General features: G+C 39.9%; 1 protein-coding gene across 1 annotated transcript in view; it reads left to right on the plus strand.

Moving 5' to 3' along the window:
- Positions 1-4758: 4758 nt before the first annotated feature.
- Positions 4759-19554, plus strand: part of ZNF318 (zinc finger protein 318) — a 22561-nt gene continuing 7765 nt past the window's right edge. Inside the window, exons 1-5 of the mRNA XM_010007246.1 lie at positions 4759-4898; positions 10959-11592; positions 12703-14127; positions 17049-17148; positions 17900-18186. Coding sequence (XP_010005548.1) covers positions 10966-11592; positions 12703-14127; positions 17049-17148; positions 17900-18186 — 2439 coding nt within the window. The 5' untranslated portion in view covers positions 4759-4898; positions 10959-10965. The remainder of the gene's footprint in view (positions 4899-10958; positions 11593-12702; positions 14128-17048; positions 17149-17899; positions 18187-19554) is intronic.

Genomic DNA, 19554 nt, shown 5'->3' on the forward strand with positions numbered 1-19554 from the left:
TCCTCTGCCGAGGGGGGAGAGCGGTTTCCCCCGTTCCTTAAGAGAGCCAAATGGCGAAAAAGATAAAATCACTGATTTCCACTGTAAGTGATGATTCCGCTTTAATTTCCATTGCATTTTTTTCCCTCTTTTTTTTTTTTTTTTTAGGGTAGAGCCATTTTAGATAAGGCTCAAAGGTGATGCTGTCTTTTGCTAAGGCAAAGCATGTAACTAGTGGGTTTTCTCCGTTTAACACTGGTTTGTGTTACGGTGTAAATATCGTTTAATTTATGGGACCGTCACTTTTTTTAATAGGGTGCTGAATGAGTACTTTGTCTGAGTTCTTTCCACTGTGATGGGTGTACAGAGGAGACTCTGTTACAGATTTATATCTTTGAGAGGTATTCTTTGATAGGCACTGCTTTGTATTTGGAGCTGTGCATAAGGTGTTCCAGTCTTCTCTCCCGGTCTTGGCAAAATCTGACTTGGCATGTAAAACTGGTTTGCAATCTGAAGTGATACTATCTTGGATGGAGTCTCCTTCATACTAAACCAGAGTGTATAGCTGTGCTTTTTTTGGGGGTGGTGTTGTGGTTTTTTTTTCTTTAGCAAGTGGCATTTGCTCCCTTAGCTTGTGACTCTTCCATGCAGTGATTGTCTTCTCTGATAGCTATTGCCTGTGGTATGTAGTAGATTCACTATGCATCTGTTATCTTGAAATAAGAGAGTTTCATACTGGGACATTTTAGGCCATGGTTCCATGGTCACTCAATCCAGCACACGTACAATTAAAAAGAACAGTACATAGTTGTTTTTTTTCTCTCTCTGCAGTATATTCTTCCCTCTCCCTTGTGCTCACACTTGTATTTGTGAAGTTGCAGGGTGAGCTGATATGAGAAAACGATGTGGCTGAAAGTCAGTCCAACACAAATGTATTGTCTGCTATGATCCATTGTGTGACGGGACCCCAAGAGAGAGCAGGGATTGCCCTTTCTGATGGTGGTACAGGTTCTTACCGATTTCTTTGGAGCTATGGCCATGTAGAAGAGATCATAGGTGATTGAGTTAAAATTCAGCTATTGGTACTATTTGTTATTGAAAGGTGAGCTTTCCTGAAGGTATGGGAAGATGATGTTGTATTTGACAGTTAAACCAAGACAGGCTGAGAAGCCTGCCCCTGGCCATTTGTTTTCAAGCTGTATTTCACCATTATCTCAATCCTCTAAGTAGCTTTTTGGGTAGCCCTGCTAATTGCATTGTGTATAAGACCGAGGTTGAAATGAAGTAATTTTTTAAAAGGAGATAACTTTTGATTGCTGTCAGTTTATGTTGTGGCTTGATGGACAGTTGCGTGGTCAAAACCCAGGGAATGACAAACTGGGATACAGGGGCAGAACTTCCTTAAACTGACTTAATCATCACTCAACCTGCCATTTCACTGTATCCATGACAGGCTGTGAACCTGTGCCAGGTGTAACAAAACTTTCAATGCTGAATGTGTTGGTGGTTCAGACTTGGAGAAATTTAAACTAGGAGTTTTTCACTGGAAGCCTCCCACTCTCCCTTTAGGTGAAAAAAAAAAGACACCAAATCCCCCACTTTACACAAACATTATTCTTGACAAATGCTGTTCTTCCAGTATTACTTCGCACTCTTCTGGCTGAAGTTACAGAAGTCACCACAGCAAATTCTTGTAGATTATAGGTATTTTTCTTGCTCATTCTAATTTCAGAGGAGATTTAAAAAATATTAATCATAGAAATCAGGTTTTAGGAAGTTAGCTAGTGCTGAAATGCTGAGCCAAATAGATTTTTTTGTTTATTTCTAAGCATATTGATTGCATTTAAGGAAAACCTTTCTGTAGGAAGTAGCTGTCACAATAAGAAGGATCTTGAGGAAATATAATTCTTTAACGTGTATTGTGCTGCCTCTTGGATGTGCTAAAGACCAGTGTAAGTAATTCTTAAGGTGTATATTGTGCACATTTTTTCATGGAAGTTTTTGATCTCCGAAAGGTGTTTGATGAACACTACTTCTTTAAAAGTGATCTTTATAAAGCATAAAATGTATATGCGAGTTAATTTTGCTTTTTAGAAGTCCTGTTTACAAAATTTGCATTAATCAGAGAAAGAGGAAAGCTGGGATTATGCTGATGTTTTCCAAACAGTGGAACTAAGTGTGATCAAAACAAAGCAGACAGCAGATATGCAGGTGTCCCTCTGCAGAAGTTTGAGGATATACAGGGTGGAAATGTGGAGAGTTACACAAATGTGTTAGTAAGTGACATTTTGGAGCTGCCACCAAAAGGAGATTAATTCAGACTGAGGAAGAGGAATTTAGGCTGCAACAAGGAAGGAGGACCTGGAAGAGAGAAATATTTGTGTAAGAGTGGAGCATATAGGATGTGTAATGAAGACATGGATGGGGTAAGGACATGGGGTTGAAATGCAGAAAAGTTTTGAGTACAAGCTCTAAGTTATTGTCCTTACTCTTCATATGAATAGGAGTGTGGAAGAAGCAACCTTAGAGATTTCTTATTCCCTTTTTGTGATTCTGGGAATTGTTCTGTTTTGTTAGGGTGTTTATTTTTTCTTTTTGTTTTGTTTTGAGATAGTGTGCATAGATTCCCAGGTTATCAGCATTGTTGCCCACTTTCTCATACATAACTGGGATGTTGACTGTCAGTGGAACTGTGTGTTGGACATTGTAAGTACAGATGGTGTTAGTTTCTTAGTAGCTGAGAAAAACTTTGTGGAAATTGGAATAGCATGGAGTGACAGCAGATATTTAGGGTGAGTATTGAAAAAGGTAATGGAGGAAAGGAACCTCAAGGCTGTGGAATGAGAGATTTTTGTGGGGTTCGTTTGTTCTTCCAGGGCTGACACAGGATGCTTTTATTTGTCCCTGCTGATCTGCATGCCTATTCTTTTTATAGTTCCTCTCAGCTTCTTTTCTTTCTTGCAAGAAAATGGGCTGAAATTAGAGGACGGGATATATTAGGTCAACAGAGAAAGAAAAATCAAAGATCTGGTATGTAACCTGTACATTTATATGGCAATGGTAGGTATGGTTTAGGCACCAGAACAGAAAGCGAGGAAGATGGAGTGCATACATAGGAAAGACTAGTGGTATTCAGTGCTCCAAATAAACAAGCTGTTTAAACTGGAATTTCTTGAACTGAAAAAAAAAAATTGCAAAATTCAGATTTGTACCACCATAACTACTGCCTTTGGGTAATCTGCATGGCATCCATAGGCAATCCTGACATCCCAAACTTTCTAAATGTAAACTTTTTTTTTTTTTTTCCTGTGCCCAGAAGTTTGTTCTGATGAGGTGTAATAATCACTTCTTTGTGATTCCTGGAGATGGTTGTCACATAAGTGCCCAACTTGCCAACAGTCTCAATATTTGGCTTAAACACATGTACCTTCTGTGTGTTGTATCTCAGTCAAGCTATTGTAGGATCATACTGTGTTACGGAACACAGGTGGTCAGAGAAAGTAATTAAAATGTATTCTGATAGATGCTGAGATTCAGATGGATGGAGCAAAATAGAAATCACTAATATGTTACTTTAGAAGGGGGTTATAAGCACAATTGTTCCCAGTACAGATTTGTACTGAAAATAATTTTTTTTTCCAGGCAAGTTTGTGAGGGAATTATTTTGCTTTTGTGTTGGAGATTATGTACTGTTCTTTTGGTCTCTTGGAGGATTGAGCTGCGGTATCTGCTGCATCCTCTTAGGGTGGATGCAGACAACATAGTTCACCTGTTACTGGCTACTGCAGTTTTCAGTGGTGAAAAGCAATGTGCAGTGCATGACTGGTTTGGCAGAACTGAAGCTATTCATTGCTTCCTGTTACTCAGAATTTAAACCATGGTGATTTAAAAAAGTAAATCAAGTATCTCTGTCTTCAGGCAGTCTCATCTGTTTCTTATGGAACTCCCCTTTCATCATTCCTGTATCCTAGTGCCATATTCTAGAATGATGTGAGGCATAAGCATAATTTACCAGTAATGATTTTTACTGTGTTGAGTATGTGTCTAAAGGAAGGTCTGTGGAGAGGCAGTTAGCTCAGGCTTTCTCTGCTGTGGTTTTTCAAAACCAACTTTACTTAGCTCTGGTTTGGCTTTACCAATAATAAGTAATGATAATGGGAATTCTGTTATAGAAGCTGTTTCTCTAGTCACTGGCAGTTTTAGTAATACACTGCACTTACCTGCTGAAAGCAGAGGTGAGGAAAATGGTGAAAAACATCACTGCTAGGGGAATCTTTGTTTACACTGGTTTACACTTTGCTTCATGTCATTACTAAAGCTGGAAAGGGCCAGAAATCCAGAAACTTTGATTAAGAAATTCCTGGCACTGTTTTTAATGCAGTGTTTACTTAGCTGCTTCTCCTTTACAAAGAAAGGAGGACAGCAGCAAGTCTGGAACTTATTGAACTTCTCTCTGTTTTTCCACCTTCCACAATGGTGCTTTATGAAATGTGTTTTTGAGATTAAAATTTCCCTTCTAGATATGTAAATATAGAGCATGTTATTGACAGCTGGGATGAGAAATGAAATTCAGTCAGTACCCTCCCCTTTCTCTAGTAACTTAAAGACAATTGAAATATTTGGAACAACTGTTTACCTAGTCTGATTTTTTTTTTTTAATTGATCCATCCACCCCAAGTGTTACATGTTAAGCAGAGCAGAGTCACTTGCCTTTCTGTAGCTGAGATTAAAATTCCCTGATTGATGGGCTTGCACTCTTTCTTCAATTTACAGAGACGTTCACCGAGTCTCCGCTCTGAGTCTTCACTGGAACAGAGTTTGCGGATTACGGTTGGTAATGACCGGTATTGCATTGGCACACCAGAGCGAAGGAGGCTGCCTGATAGACTGGGCTCACCAATTGATAACCTGAGTGACAGGTATGGTCCTCCACAGATGGGGATTCAAGTGTGTGAAACAGCAAGAACGTGGGAATGGCTGTACTGTGTGAGACCAAACATTTAATTAACCCAGTGAATACCTAAGGAATGCGGGTAAGAGGGCAAGCATGTAGTGATGCTTCCCTGGAATACTCCCCCAGCCTTCAGCAAGTTGTGGTGCAGGAGATTCCAGAACAAAAATTGCTGCCTGTGTTCATAGTAACTCTAAACAAGTATTTCGTCTCTGATTTTTTTCAGCTGCCTCAGAAATGCATATAAACTAAAAGTGCCCAGAGTGTATTGCAGGAGGGAGCTGCTTCATTTGACATTTCACAGCTTCAGCCACATTCTTCTGTTTCTTATGAACCTACCTAGTCCTGACTCAAAAGAAAGTTGCTTATGGATAGCGTAAAGCTTCAGCTTTCTCATTTATGAGAGGAATAATCTGATTTTTTAGAACAGTCCAAAAGAAAGGTCAAGTGTAGTTTGAAGATAGTTTATTCTTTTGACTTTAAAAGCCCTGCAGAAGAGAGGTGAACGTAGTCTGATGGTCTCATGCATGATAAAATATGTGTTGGAATTCTTAAGGTTCCTTGACTCTAATTGGAGAGAAACATAGTTAATGAAGAGACGTCTTTTATGTTAAAAAATACTGCTGTGTAGAGTGAAGTATAAATATTAGTAGACACTGTTTGGAAATCTTTTCCTTCAGTAGGAGAACAGGTGTAATGTGAAAAGAGAAGTAAAGTCAGAAGACTCAATCCCAATAAAATATTTTTATTTTTCTTGAACTGCAAAGTTAAAGGTGGCGTAGTTTGTGCCCCAGAGCAGAGAATTGCAGTTTCAGGTCACAGATAATAATTTAGCACAGGAAAAAGCACTGTAACTTCATTTTTTTATGCAAATATCCCCAACTGTCTGAAAAAAAAAAAGAAAAAAAAAACAAAGGAAAAAAAAAAAGGGAAGTTTCTCTGAGGCATGAATTTCCTGTCTTTCTCAAGTGTAAAGTTAAGTTTCAGCAGGTGTGGAAAACCAAATGAAAGTTTAGTTCTTGTTACTGTCACTTTTATGCTTTTACCTCAGTTCTCACAGGATCAGTGTTCGATTTGTAAATCCCCTGTGCAGTCTGCAGGCTTCTGAATGAAATGAGTGCATATGCCCAGGGAGAGTACTGTGGTTGGAAGAGGCAGGAAATGGTATGTAGGAGAACTGGCACTGCTCTGACAAATTAAGAACATGCAGGCGTGGGGGGGTGTGGTGATACAACCACTCGGTACTTGGTGCGATTCCCATTCCCTGGGCCACACACCAACCTAGGATAAGGCAGGTATGGATTGTGAAAGGCAGTGTACCAAAGCATAAAGGCATCATCCCCTTAATGTATCTGGCTCCTGCTTCCCCTACTCTTTGGGGACAATAATGACAGTCTCTTGCCTCCTGACAATCTAGTGCATCTGTATCTTGATCCTAAACAGGGGACCAGAGCATTAAGACACCCCCTTGGTGCACCTGGTACCTGTTCCCTCATCAACCGTGAACAGAAGTGGCAGTCACCTCCTGACAGCCTAGTACAGCTGTACTTGGATACCAGAACTTCAAAATCTAGCAAGTTCCGGGCCTGTGCAACTGGCAGAAAGTACTGGAATATTTAGTAATTCAAGTTGGGCTGAAATGAAAAAGTACCTGGCAAAAGTCAATTATCTCAGACCCTATAAGTAGTGATTCCAAGAAAGACCCTTTGAGCTCTCCTGAATCGCAGCAGGCTGGGACCAGAATCTCCCCTGAGGTGGACACTTTTCAGTTATAACCTCTTCAAAGACTGTCTGCCAGGGCTTGGATTATAATATATTCTACTGAATCACTTGTTAATCTTTAAATTGATTAATCATGAAGTGCTGCTAAAACTCAACCTTTTGATCTGCCTCACACCATTAATAAATTTTGAATTGCTGATAAATCATAATAATGTCAAAGCATTTCATCCATGATGGGGGGGTGTGCTTGTCCCATTGCTTACTTTTCTCCAGTGAAGTCTTAATATTTAACCTGTTTTGTCATTATGATGCGTGGTTGGAAGTAGTAGCATCAGGTACAATGGAGTTCATTTAAACATAAGAGTGAAGATGATGAAGAACTTTCACTTTATAGCTGTTACAGGACCCATACATGTAAAAAAAATGGTCAGAATACACTCCTGAGAAGGTATGAAAGTGATAGATGAATCAGAATGAGAGTAAGAGAAAGTGGGACCTTGCAATCCTCAGTGTATAAGTGACTTTCTATATATTTGTAGTGGAGATTGGTTGTTTTTTTTGTCCAGTCTGTTTGTGCTGGCTGCACAACGTCACAGGGCTTTAAAGTAGCTGTTACTGTGAATCATCATTGGATTTAATACTGGGCATATCACAGTCTCGTTTGGCATGTGGTATGTTCTCATTCTCATTTAAGAAAAAAAAGAAGGCAAAAAATAGTGTTTTGTGAAGATGTCTCTTCAAATTTTGAATTGGAGCAAATAATTCTGAATTTAGTTATTCTCAGCTATTTTTGGCTGACTACTCAAAGATTTCAAGCAATCACTTTAACAAATTATTCTATGTAATTTATAAGGCCTTGGGATGGTAGAGAGGTTCATTAGCCTATAAAGGAAGTAAAATACCAAAGGATGTAAATTAGGGATGCTTTTGGATTCTTCTGCAGCAGTGGACGTTCAGGATGCCCTAGGAGAATTTCTCAGGGTGTGTGTCCATGTAAGAACCTGCCCTGAGCTTCTAGGGCAGCTGGTGTCCTTCACATATCTAAGTAATCTTACTGAATACTGCTGGCTTGTGACTTCAAGGTCACTTCAGTAACTTCAGACTTCTGCTTCAACAGATGAGTATTTTTTTGGTCCCCTCAGTCCGTCAAAGTGAAGAATATAGCTTAGTCCTCTTTCTGTCTTCCATCTCTCCCCCTGTCAGCATTTTTAAGACATTCTACTGCTACCTGAGCTGGTCCGAGCTATAAAGAACATCCCACCAATCATTTCATCTTAGGCTAACCCAAAAAATTTGACCGTATCACTGCAGAGACTTGGTCTCTGCTAAGCTGCGCTCTGAAATAGCATTTTTTGGCACAACAGCAAGAGTGACATTTGGCTTGAATATAAGCAGCTCATCTGGCTTCCTATTCCTATCTGACTGTTAAGATGGAGTCCTGTTGGTTGCTGACAACAGAATGCCATTTTTTGTTTCTGTATATGTGAACAAATGTGCCAAAAAAGTAAACCTACCTTGCAGAAGTAAACCTACCTTGCAGAAGTTAGAGTTCTCTGAGGCATCAGATCTATATAGTCTGTGATCTGTTCTGCTTCTCTGAAGCTGCAAAGTCCAGTAATTCACAGATTTTCTGTTGGTGAAAGAGTTGGGATAGTCACAGTTGTACCATGTTGTATATGTTAGTGCAATACCCTGTAACACACATTGCTAACTAAAAATACCCAAACCAGTTAAGAGGGACATATCTCAGTTGGACTGTATTTACAGAAAACATATTTCAAAGAGTCACAGTTTCTGTGAGGCAGGCAATCCTTTTCCTAACACCTGGATTTAATCTTTGGGTTTTAAATCTGCATCTTAGCTGTTCAGAGTGTATTTGGAATATCTTTCTAGTTGTAAGTTATCACCGTTTGACTTGGGTCCGACAACAATGCTCTCGATCCCCTCCCCCTCCCACCCAGGTAGGGAAGGAGAGAGAGAAAAAGAGAGAGACTTGGCTGGATTGAAAACTAAACTACACAGCTTTAATTAAAACACTAATGAATCATACAAGAAAATATATACAATTATATACAGATATATTCAGTTATGAGCAAAAGCCTCTCGCCTCCCCCCACCCCCAGCAACTCCCACAGCACTTCCCTGAGCTGGGAAGAGTCCCGAGGAATCCCAGAGCTGCTGCTGGAGAAAGCAGAGAGTTATGGGGGTCACGAGAGATCAAGCCTGAGGATCGACGGTGATGGATGAACAGAGTCCTCCCTGGACACCGGCCATGGACGGAAGAGAAGGGGAGAAAAAGAAGGAAGGAAGTTGTCTTCTGTGATCTCTGACCTTCCTCTGAGTTTACGTAGATATATGGAATGGAATATCTTTGGCCAATTTTGCTGTCCATCTAACTCAGCCTCCTGGGGGGGGTCACAGATCTCCCCATAGTGTCTGAGCCGGCAGAGTGCAGGTGCAGCCTTGAAGCCTCAGTAGTTAGAAAAACATTCCACTGTCTTATCAGCCTAGCAGAACACACTGTTGCTAGTTACAAGAAAGCTTACTGAAGGGAAAAAAAAAAATCAGTAAAAAGAAAAATTGGCTTCATCCTGGCTCAAACCAGGACATAAGTATAGTACATTTGCTGTTCCTTTCTTTTAGAAGTATGATTAGATACCCCTTTTGCTTTGTCACTGCAATCAGAGCATTTGAATTGTAGATAACACCTGGCAAGCATACTTGCAAATTATTTGCACATAAATCAGCTGGAGATGTATGGTGAAATACATCTGTTACTCCACCAGTTGTGTTAATTCAATGTTTGGGTTTAGCAGGCTGTTGGAAAAGGTGACACTAGGAATAGACATACCCTTGTGTAGGCTGTGAACAGGAACATTTATCTATGAAATTTAATTAATTTAATTTAATTTTAGCTATTTTTTACATATTTGGAGGCTTTTTGGAGAGGGTGGATGTGCATAATTTGCTGGAAACTAGAAAGTTACCATCTAGTACTGTGGGTACTGTGAACTGCTGAAGCATCTAATAATATATTAAATGCTTTGCAGTGCTGCTGCTTAGAGATACAGTGAAGGTTTTTTGTTGGTTTTGTTCCTAAATATGGATGTGTAAACTATGAACATACTGAAGAAAAAGACCTTGTCTGTTTCTGTTTCTTATTCTTCAGTCTGGTGACTTTAAAACTGGAGATGCAATTTATCTGCAAATTTTTAAAATTATGTTATCTAGCATCACTCTGTTTGTCCCTTCTCAGATGTATGGAGGAACTTTTCTGACAGGTGGGATTGATTTTTGAGGATTCAGGCAATTGTATGTAGTTTATCTCAAGTTGGTATCTTGATCACTTGGGTGCAAGACGTTTCTCTAGGTTTTATATTCCACTGATTTCACTTAAGGAGTGCATTTGCTTCCCATTAGTTTAGGATCTTGATAAATTTTTTAAAATATATGTGAGTGGAAACAGCAGCTGGTTAGGTTTGTTTCTGCCTGACCTAAAGAGCGGTCGCAGAAGAGTTTTTAGTAGTGAGGGAAAAGGCCTTAATTAAAATGGTACTCCTAATTGTAGGTGTCTATAGGAATCAGTCCGAAATAATATACTCCAAGAGATGTAGCTATTCTGGTGTTTTTCAACTGCACATCCGCTTTATGTAATAATGCAGAGGCTGGCACTAAGGAATGATACATTATGTGTACTATCCCTGGTTCATAGATACTTTATAAAAAATGATGCTTTTTTGGGTATAGTAGTTCTTCTCATTAGTGACATTCCTGCCTACAGATCTGTTGCAACAGAAAGTGATGCTCTGGAATTTGTGGACCTTGTCCACAGCTGAAGAGAAAAGGAGGATCTGATTGCATTTGGCAGTGTGAAACTTAATTATACCTTGAATAATTCATATGAAATGCGACCTTGGCATCTGGCTGAGAGAGATGAGGAAAAAGTTTGTGACCTGAAATATGATAGTAATTTTTTTTTAAAAACGTGTAGTCTTTCTCCTTCACAGAAATAAATCCATCCTATCAATTTTTCAAGGCTCTCCTTCAGTATGAATTGAATTGTTCATGTCACTGTGTTTGCTGCTGACTTCCTAGGAGGCATGTATAGTACCATTAAAAATAAGTCACCATTAAAAATAAGTCTTTCCCTCTCCTTTGCCCTTTAAGGACATAAAATGTTGTTTCTGATTAGTGATGGAGATGCTATTCTGGAACTGATGTGGAAATTTCTTACTCTTGAATAGAAGGAAGATTGTGTTTACTCTGACTCAAGTACTTACGTTTATTCTATATGTCTCTTACACAGGGATGATATGGCTGATGGTCCAATATTCACTAGAGGCCTCTCATGTCCCCGAGGCCTTGAGAGATACCCTTCACATGAAGATCAACCATCAAGTCCCTTTATCATGAGACATGATGAAGACTACCGCAACCGAGATGTTTTCCTCCATCGTTCAGACTACAGTCCGCATTATGGTCGTCGAGAAGAGCTGCCTCGTGGATCTGACAGAGATGGTGACAAACTCAGGAAATCCTCTTACCCGTTGAGGCCAGAAGAGAGGGGACGAGAAATAAAGCGTCCACGGTATGAAAAGGATGAGAAGGTGCATGGCGTGAGTGGAGAGCACCAAGGTTTCTCACTAGGAACACGAAACTATCGCAGACGAAGCCACAGCCGCAGTAGAAGCCCAAGTCCATCATACCTGAATGAAGAATTCCAAGAACTTGACCGTGCAAGGAGGAAAAGAGAAGAAGAAGAGCGTAGTAGAAACTTGAATCATGATGTTTCAGGCAGTGGTTATGTGATCCCTGGCTTGACTAACACACTGCAGACTTCTGAGCCTCGGTATACATATAGGCCTGAGGAAATCCCATCCATGCCCAAAAAGTCTATTTTGAAGAAACGAGTGGAGATGGAAGTAGAGTCTCCTATTCAGGTTTGATCTCTCTCCAACTGTCTAGATGTTTGTACTTTCCAAAACAGTGACTTAATGATACGGAATGTTAGTTTGTTTTCCAAAAAAGAAGAGCCAAATCTTTACATTTTCCTTTCTTTGAGAGAACAGGTATCTTTTTGCAGGCCTCTACAAGCTAGGATTACATTGGAAACTTTAAACAGTGAAGGCATCTAATCCAGAATCATATATATATATAAAAATCAAAGGCAGAATAAAAGTTTGTGTTGAAATTCAGCCCAGGATGCTGAGAGCTCTTATAGAAAAGCTGGATCTTTTTGTACCACAGGCAGTCAGGACATTGATTGAAGCTCTCTGCCAGTCACAGTACCTCTTTCTTCTTTCTGTATAGACTTAGAGAACTGCCTAATGCACCCTTAATACTTCTGGCTCAAAATATCTATGAGTTTCCTTATTTATTTCCCTTTGGATTGTAGGCTGGAGTCAACCCTACTTAATTTGTACTCAAGCTATACCAATTTAGTCTCAAAACTAGAGCATTGGAAAGATAAGCAATTGCAACCACTGTGATAAGTTGACTTTTCTCATGTTTTAGCACATCACTTTTGATCTCCCAGTTGTGCTGATCAGTGTTGGTTTGACAGTGACATGTTTATCTCAGGAAGTTCTTCAATACTGAGGATCCCATTTTATACCTGTTAATGGAAATCCTATTTAACATGGCTTTAATCATGCATATCTGAATAACCTCAGTGAATAACCTTGTTTTTACCTGTCTTAATGTGTTGAAGTCCTGTTTGTCTGTGATTAAACTCAAAGTGTAGCCAAATTTACATTATGGAGCTTCAATTTGAAAGTTTCAGTTCTTATGCATGCCAACAATTAATGAAATATAATTGTGATTTTTGCGTATTCTCTGAGATAAGCATTCACTGCTGGATATGACGTTTCAGACTTATTAGGCAACTTGTTTTGAAATTTTCTGTGTTCTCTTTCAACTATGAATTGTCTTTTCTAACTCTTCAGCTGTGAACTCAAGGAGAAATTAATATATTCCTTTGTTTGTTCTGTGAGATGCATAGTCCCCTCAGAAGGTGCTGTAGTAAAAATAGTGACTTCTCTCTTTTTCAGCCTGAGGGCTTTTCAAGCAGTCCGGCTCCCAGCAAGGATCTTCCTCTTCTTTCTAGTAATTCATCTTTGCCCCAGAGCAACAACACAGCTCCTTTTGCTTCTGAAGTGGAGAACTTTCTCAAACGGTTTAACAAAGACTCTGTTGTGGAGTCTGCAAACAAGGACTTGCGTGATGGTTTATATGAGTGGAGCTCGCTTTCTGGAGCTCCCAAAGACACTTTTATGTCTGAAGAGAAGTTTGGAAGCTTCTTAAGTCATAAGGAAAAGGTAGAACTCAAGGCAGAGCCTGCTGATCGCCATACTGACTTCTTGCTACCTCATGAGAGGGCCAGTCAGGATGGCAGTGGTTTCTCCCGAATTCTGGGCATGATGGCTGATTCTGTCAGTGCTCAGGAGAAGCGGAGGCGTAGTTTTCCTGACATTGAGGATGAAGAGAAATTTCTTTATGGTGATGAGGATGAAGATAACAAAACTGAAACTCTCCCCATTCAGAAGCCCCCAGTGAGTTGTGGCAATGAGATAGTAAGTCAGAAAGTGAGCCCACCTCCTTCTCCTGCTCCACCTGTCAAGGTGGATCCTTTAGAAGAGTCTAATGCTGAGTATGCGAAAATCCATGACTTACTCAAAACCATTGGACTTGACATTGGTGTTGCTGAAATTGGGAAACTGGCAGTTCGTACGCAGGAACGCCTTCATGGCAAAAAGTTGGCATCTCGTTCTCCTGATCGTCGCTCTTCGGATCCTCGCAGACTGGACCCTTGGGACTTGCGTCGTAGCCGGAGTGATACTCGTTCTCCTGAGTCGGGCCAGCAGCGCTCAACATCACCTCCAGGTTCTTTCCAGCACTCTAAAGATCCATCCTTGCTTCAGAAATCAGAATATATTAAGAACAAGCCAGTGGGACAGGAGATACCTCCACGTGTACCAGAACAGCCTATTCCTTCTGTCACTCTTATCCCCTCAGTTCCACCAGCTCCTGCTAGTTTGCCGCCTACACCTACTTCAGTTTCGCAATACCGAATTCCCAACTACTCCCAGTTCGCTGCCACTCAAATGCCCCCAAACTATCCACCTCCTACAATGGCTCCTCCAGGGTATGATGCATATGGGCACTATATGGCATATGCAGCCCCTGGCTGGACCATGTACCCCCCTGCACAGCAGCCTAATCCTACACTGCCAGAAGCTCATGGCCTTATTACTATGGCCATGTCAGCAAACCCCACACGTCCCAACCTCCGGGTGATTGAGACAGTATCTATGGGAAAAGATGTCCCTGACTTAAAAAGAGATGCTTCTGTACTTGTTCATGTCCCTACCACTCCTGCTCATCCCAAGGCACCCCTTCGTCTGCCTTCACACCCACTCAAAAATACCACAGAAAAGATGTCAGATGAAAAAAATCGGGCAGCTCAAAAGCAGAAGGTATGTTATCTATTCTAGTACATCAAAATGTGTTGAACTGCTTGACTGCTGGGATAAAAGCTTTTGTTCTTCAGGTGTGCCTTTTTTTTTTTTCTATGGATGTTTCCAGTATAATGCAGTTGGACTAAATTTGCTTTTGTTAAAATTTTTAAATAATTTGTCTGTATCACTCTGTGACAATTAAAAAAAATGCATTTAAAATCCCCCCAAGATACATACATGTAGGTTATGTCTGAACAGCTGAAATCAAGCATGAAGTTGAAGTTTTTGGGGCCAGCCAGAATATTACACATGGTGGCCATGGCTTGGCTTTATTTCACTGAAATTTTAAATATTTAAATACTTGAAGATATCTAGATATATAAATACCTGGAGGGACTGTATAACAAAGATGGAGCTGGGCTTTTTTCAGTTGTGTTCAGTGGCAAGACAAGAGGCAGTGGGCACAAGCTGAGACACAGAAGGCTCCATCTGAACATGGTACAATAATACCATGGTTATACCTATGTTAGACAGTCTTAAATACTAAAGGATTCACAGTTGCATACAATTTTCCCTTTATATTTGTATTCATTATCTATTATAAGAATCACAACATCAAAAGAACTTAACGGAAACTACTCCTTACTTGGTGCGTCTGACACCAGTTTATGTTATGGATGTTCATGTTTTCCTCTTCTAGTTACCTTGATTTGTTTGATAATTAGGGAGGAGTGGGGAGGAACATATTCTAAAATAGGAAACTGCAGTTACATAACTGACAAAGGACTAGAAGATTCCTTAAATATGTTTGGGTTTTCAAACTGGTGTCCACTCAATCTTTGTTGTTAAAATAAGGGTGCAGAACCATAGAGTGGTTTGGGTTGGAAGGGACATTTAATGATCATCTAGCTCCCACTCACTGTGAGCAGAGCCACCTTCTGGTAGATGTGGTTGCTCAAAGCCCCATCCAACCTGGACTTGAGCACTGCCAAGTATGGGGCATCTACAGCTTCTCTGGGCAGCCTATTCCAGTGTCTCACCACCCACATCATAACAGATTTCTTTCTTACTGTTGCCCCTTGTCCTGTCACTACAGGAGTTGGTAAAAAGTCTCTCTTCAACTTTCTTATAGTCCCCCTTAATATATAAAAAGGCCACAATAAGGTCTTTCCAGGCTGAACAACCCAAACTCTCTCCAGCCTCTCTTCACAGGGGAGGTGTCCCAGACCTCTAATAATTTTCATGGCTCCAACAGGTCATTGTCTTTCTTCTTCTGGGGGCCCTGGGGGCAAATGCAGTACTCCAGGTAGGGACAGAAAAATGGAGTATAGGGGAGAATCACCTCCCTTGACCTGCTGGCCATGGTTTTTGTGCACCCCAGGATACAATTTGCTTTCTGAGCTGCAAGTGCAAGTTGCTGGCTCGTATGTAATTTTTCGTCTATGTATCTGTATCTGCATTAGAGACATTCTTCCAGTATAGCTGTTCTAATAATATATTGTCTTGGAAGATCTGCTAGTAGAAGAGCAGCACATGGCAGAGGCTGGAAGCTTTTTGCCTACTCACTTATATCACACTCCTTAGAACAAATCAGGCCATGGAAAGATGGACCACTGAATCCAAGAAACGCTCAAAAGAAGTCACTTTAAATTTTCAGTCTGTGATAACCTCTCTCCTTTTTGTTTGAAGTGACATAAGAGGAGTACTTACATAAATGGCTACACCAGCAGATAAGTGAACTTTCACTGCTTGCAGGAATAGCAATTTCTTCAGCTGATACAGTAGGGGTTTTGTTGTTAATGAAGCTTGGCAGTTCTGGAAGAGCTCTGTTGGTTGAAGGTGTATGGTTTTCTCTGGCCATGACATAGCCTGGTAGCTCACCTATGCATCTTAGCAGAACTTTTAGGGCTACAGACTTCTTTGGCTTGGGCTCAGTCCACTGTTTTTTTGCTGGGATGGTTGAAATATAAAAACTTAAACACTACACTTGGTGCCCCTATGCTGGCAGAAAACTCAGAATGAGAGAATGGTGCTTAGATGATAAAAAACTTGTGGTTTGTAAGACATGGCCTAACGTTGGTAGAACTCCTTCCAGGACTTACTCCAGGCAAGAACTAGGGATCCTGCCAATACTTACATTGCCATGGTAGTAGTGATTCTTTAGGAAGCACAAGGCTTTAGGTCAGTTGTTTTTTTTTTAAGAAATAGTCAGAAGCTTTAAGAGTATTCTGAAGGTAAAAAAACTGGGATTTCTCTCCTGGAAAATGAAGCTAGGAAGGAAATGCAAGTAACTCTGCAAGTTACATTTTAGCATACTGTTTGGTTTCCTTTTGTGAGAATCAATGAAAACCAGCAAAAAGCAGATTGTGAGCTCCTCATGCCAGTTTATCTTACTGACCAAGAAACAAACTTCATCCGGGTGTTTAATTTCAGACAGTTATGCCTGCAAAATATATTTGGTGCTACAGTTATGATCAGATTGAAGCAGAAGCCTGAATAATAGCTAAAATTGGCCTGAGTCAAAGCAGGAGGCAAGGTCAGGGGCTGTAAAGTCTTTTGTCACTGATGAAACATGCTAGCTATAGAAATACTGCATGAGTTTTGAAGAGCCATTTAGCATTGATCTTGCTCACCCCCGTAGAAGATAGCTAAGCCTGAGTGTCCTGGGAGACGGGGCAACAAGGAAAGCAGTTTTGGGGAATACACTGCACAAAAGAAAAAAATGGCCTTCATGTAGGATTGAAGTGCGAGCGCATGATACAGTTACCTGCAGCGGAAAAGGTATATTTGTTGTGTTAAAATACTCAAGAACATTTTGAGAATAGTCAGCAGTGTTCTGTGACTGGCAAACCAAGGTCTTGCTGTTTATCCTTGCAAGACTGATTAATTAACTTGTGTTGGGAAGAGGAGAAAATCCAGTCCCCTTCCAATCTGTTTAGGTCATAGAAGAGAGAGAAAAACTGAAGAATGAACGAGAAGCACGGCAGAAAAAGCTTTACTATCTCAAGACTGAACTGGACAGGCTTCGTAAACAGCAAGGTACAATGCATCCCTCCACCCCCTGCTTTTTATTTTCCACTGGAGTGTGTCACTGGTTCTAGTACCTGCTAGGAGAAGTGAAGACCATAATAATAATAAACTGTAGTTTAAAACTAATATTTTCATACTTCAGGCAATGTAGAGGTCTTGAGAAAGCAGTGACCTAATTACTATATTTAAATTATTAAATAAAAATTTGGCTGTTACACTGGATCAAACAGTTGCTCTTAAATCTTCTTCGGTAGCTTGGTAAGTTAAATAAAATGCACTTTGTGTGTTATAGTGCTTCTTTAGAAGAACTGAGAAATAGTAACTGAATACATGTCATCATGCTTTTCAAATTTTTTGTGAATCTTATCTGGAGAGGGAAAAATCCTCTCTAGACCAAGCTAATGGTTTATTTTTTAAACTTTTGGCTGGTCCAATAAAATGCTAGTTACCCTTGCCTTTGAAAAATGGTACTTTTAGGTTAGAAAGTGCTTGGTCACACAGGGAAATAGTGATTATTAAATTGATTCTCGAGAATTATTGTGCTTCTGTTAGGGGAGTGTGTTAAGGCAATGCTTATAGAGGTGGATCATGCAGATTTAGTGATGCTGTATCCAAGAGTCAGTTCCATCTTTACAATTTTCAGTCAAGATTTAGCTGTAATATTTTATATTAGTATTTTACATGTTGCTGGTGTAGGTATAGGTCTTAAGACAATTTTCCTGCTGTATTTCCAACTCTTCTGCTTCTTTGATTGGCTCAGGAGAGATGTTGAGGAAAAAACGTCGTGAGAAGGATGGACACAAAGACCCCTTATTGGTTGAGGTGAACAGACTACAAGAGAATATTATGAAGGAGATTTCAGAGCTGCATAAAGAATCTGATGCAGCTGACAAGAAGCAGTCTGAGCTTGACAAAGTAGCACAAATTCTGGGGATCAACATATTTGAAAAGCCCCGGAAACCATCTGTGGAAACTAAAGATTCCTCAGAAAAGAACAGCAAGTCAGAAAATGCAAAAGCTCTGGAGAAAACATCTTCCACCAACAAGGTAAAGACTTCTGGCTTGTGTGCTAATGATTTTCCAACTAAGAGAAGAGGGCACTGGGGAGACAGCTGCTCCAAAACATATACTAGAGGATCATTTGATTTAATTTTTTACCACATTTCATATGCTGGCTTTGATGGTGCATGGAGGTGAGAATAAATATATTCAGTGTTTATTTCCCAAAGGGTTTGTGTGGTTCAGTACCACTTACTGTTTTTAATCTTGGTTTTGCTAATGTGTTGGTTGGATTGAACAGTATCATGAGTGTTCATAGCTATTTGGTCTCAATGCCATGCCAGGAGGACAGACTTTGTCTATGACATTTCTGACATGCCCTGTCAAGGAGGAGTATTTGTAGCAGCAAAGCTCTCTCCAAGGTTGGAGCATGATCTTCTCACTGGGTGATGTTATTAACAAATTGCAAGACTTACATATGATTGTCCAGCTTAATATGAATATGATGCACATGCTATGTGTTCTCTCTTAATAAATGTCAGTATGCATCGGTGTGGTCTCTTTGACACGGTCTGTATTACAGAGCACTGGATATACCACAACTGGCTTATGACATTCCAGAAGATAGTTTTTACTTTGGAAGTAGCATATCATAGTAACATCTGAAAGGCATGTATTTAGAAGATTGATTATCCTGCTTTTCAGGTGTTTAATCAAATATGTAAGTGAAATAGCTGATGGGAGGTAGTAAATGCTTTTTTGGTAGACCTTACTGTATTATTTTTTCCAGAGAGGAAAAGTTAGTAGGGTAAGAGGTATTTCCTACAACGTCACTGAAACCTGTGTATTCTGTGAACTTTTCCTTGTGCTTCATCCTGCTCTGGTTCAGAGAACTCATTAGATGTCTTTCATTTATAGCATGCTTTTGTGTTTTGTTTTTGTTGTTCCTCAAAACATCACTGAAGTTTAGTATCCATTTACTTTTAAATATAATTTGCTTCAGTCACCACCTTGTAAAACTAAAGTAGGCGACAACGTCTGTTAAATATTACACTACATTGTTATATTGCTTTCTTTTCCTGAGATACAGCATGTGTGAATATATTTCTCATTATATTAAGTTTCATTGTATTGTCCAAACCCATAATGAGTTGATCCCCATTTTATAGTTTCTTATTTTAACATGGAAAATTCTGAGTTCTGGCCAGGATCATGTAATATTTCCAGATAACTGTAAGCACATAGGACATTGTCTTCAGTCTCTTAAAATTGACCATGTAATTCTGATGATTAACTTTTCTTAATGAAAAGAAAGATGGTGCAGGCCCTTTGACATAGAGATCAGTTGACTCTGCCAACCTAAGGGCAAAACCAGAAGCCTTTCTGCTTACTTGCAAGCTACCTTGTGGTCCCTTG

Source organism: Chaetura pelagica, unplaced genomic scaffold, assembly GCF_000747805.2.
Source record: "Chaetura pelagica isolate M959 unplaced genomic scaffold, ChaPel_1.0 scaffold511, whole genome shotgun sequence".
Lineage (NCBI taxonomy): Eukaryota > Metazoa > Chordata > Aves > Apodiformes > Apodidae > Chaetura > Chaetura pelagica.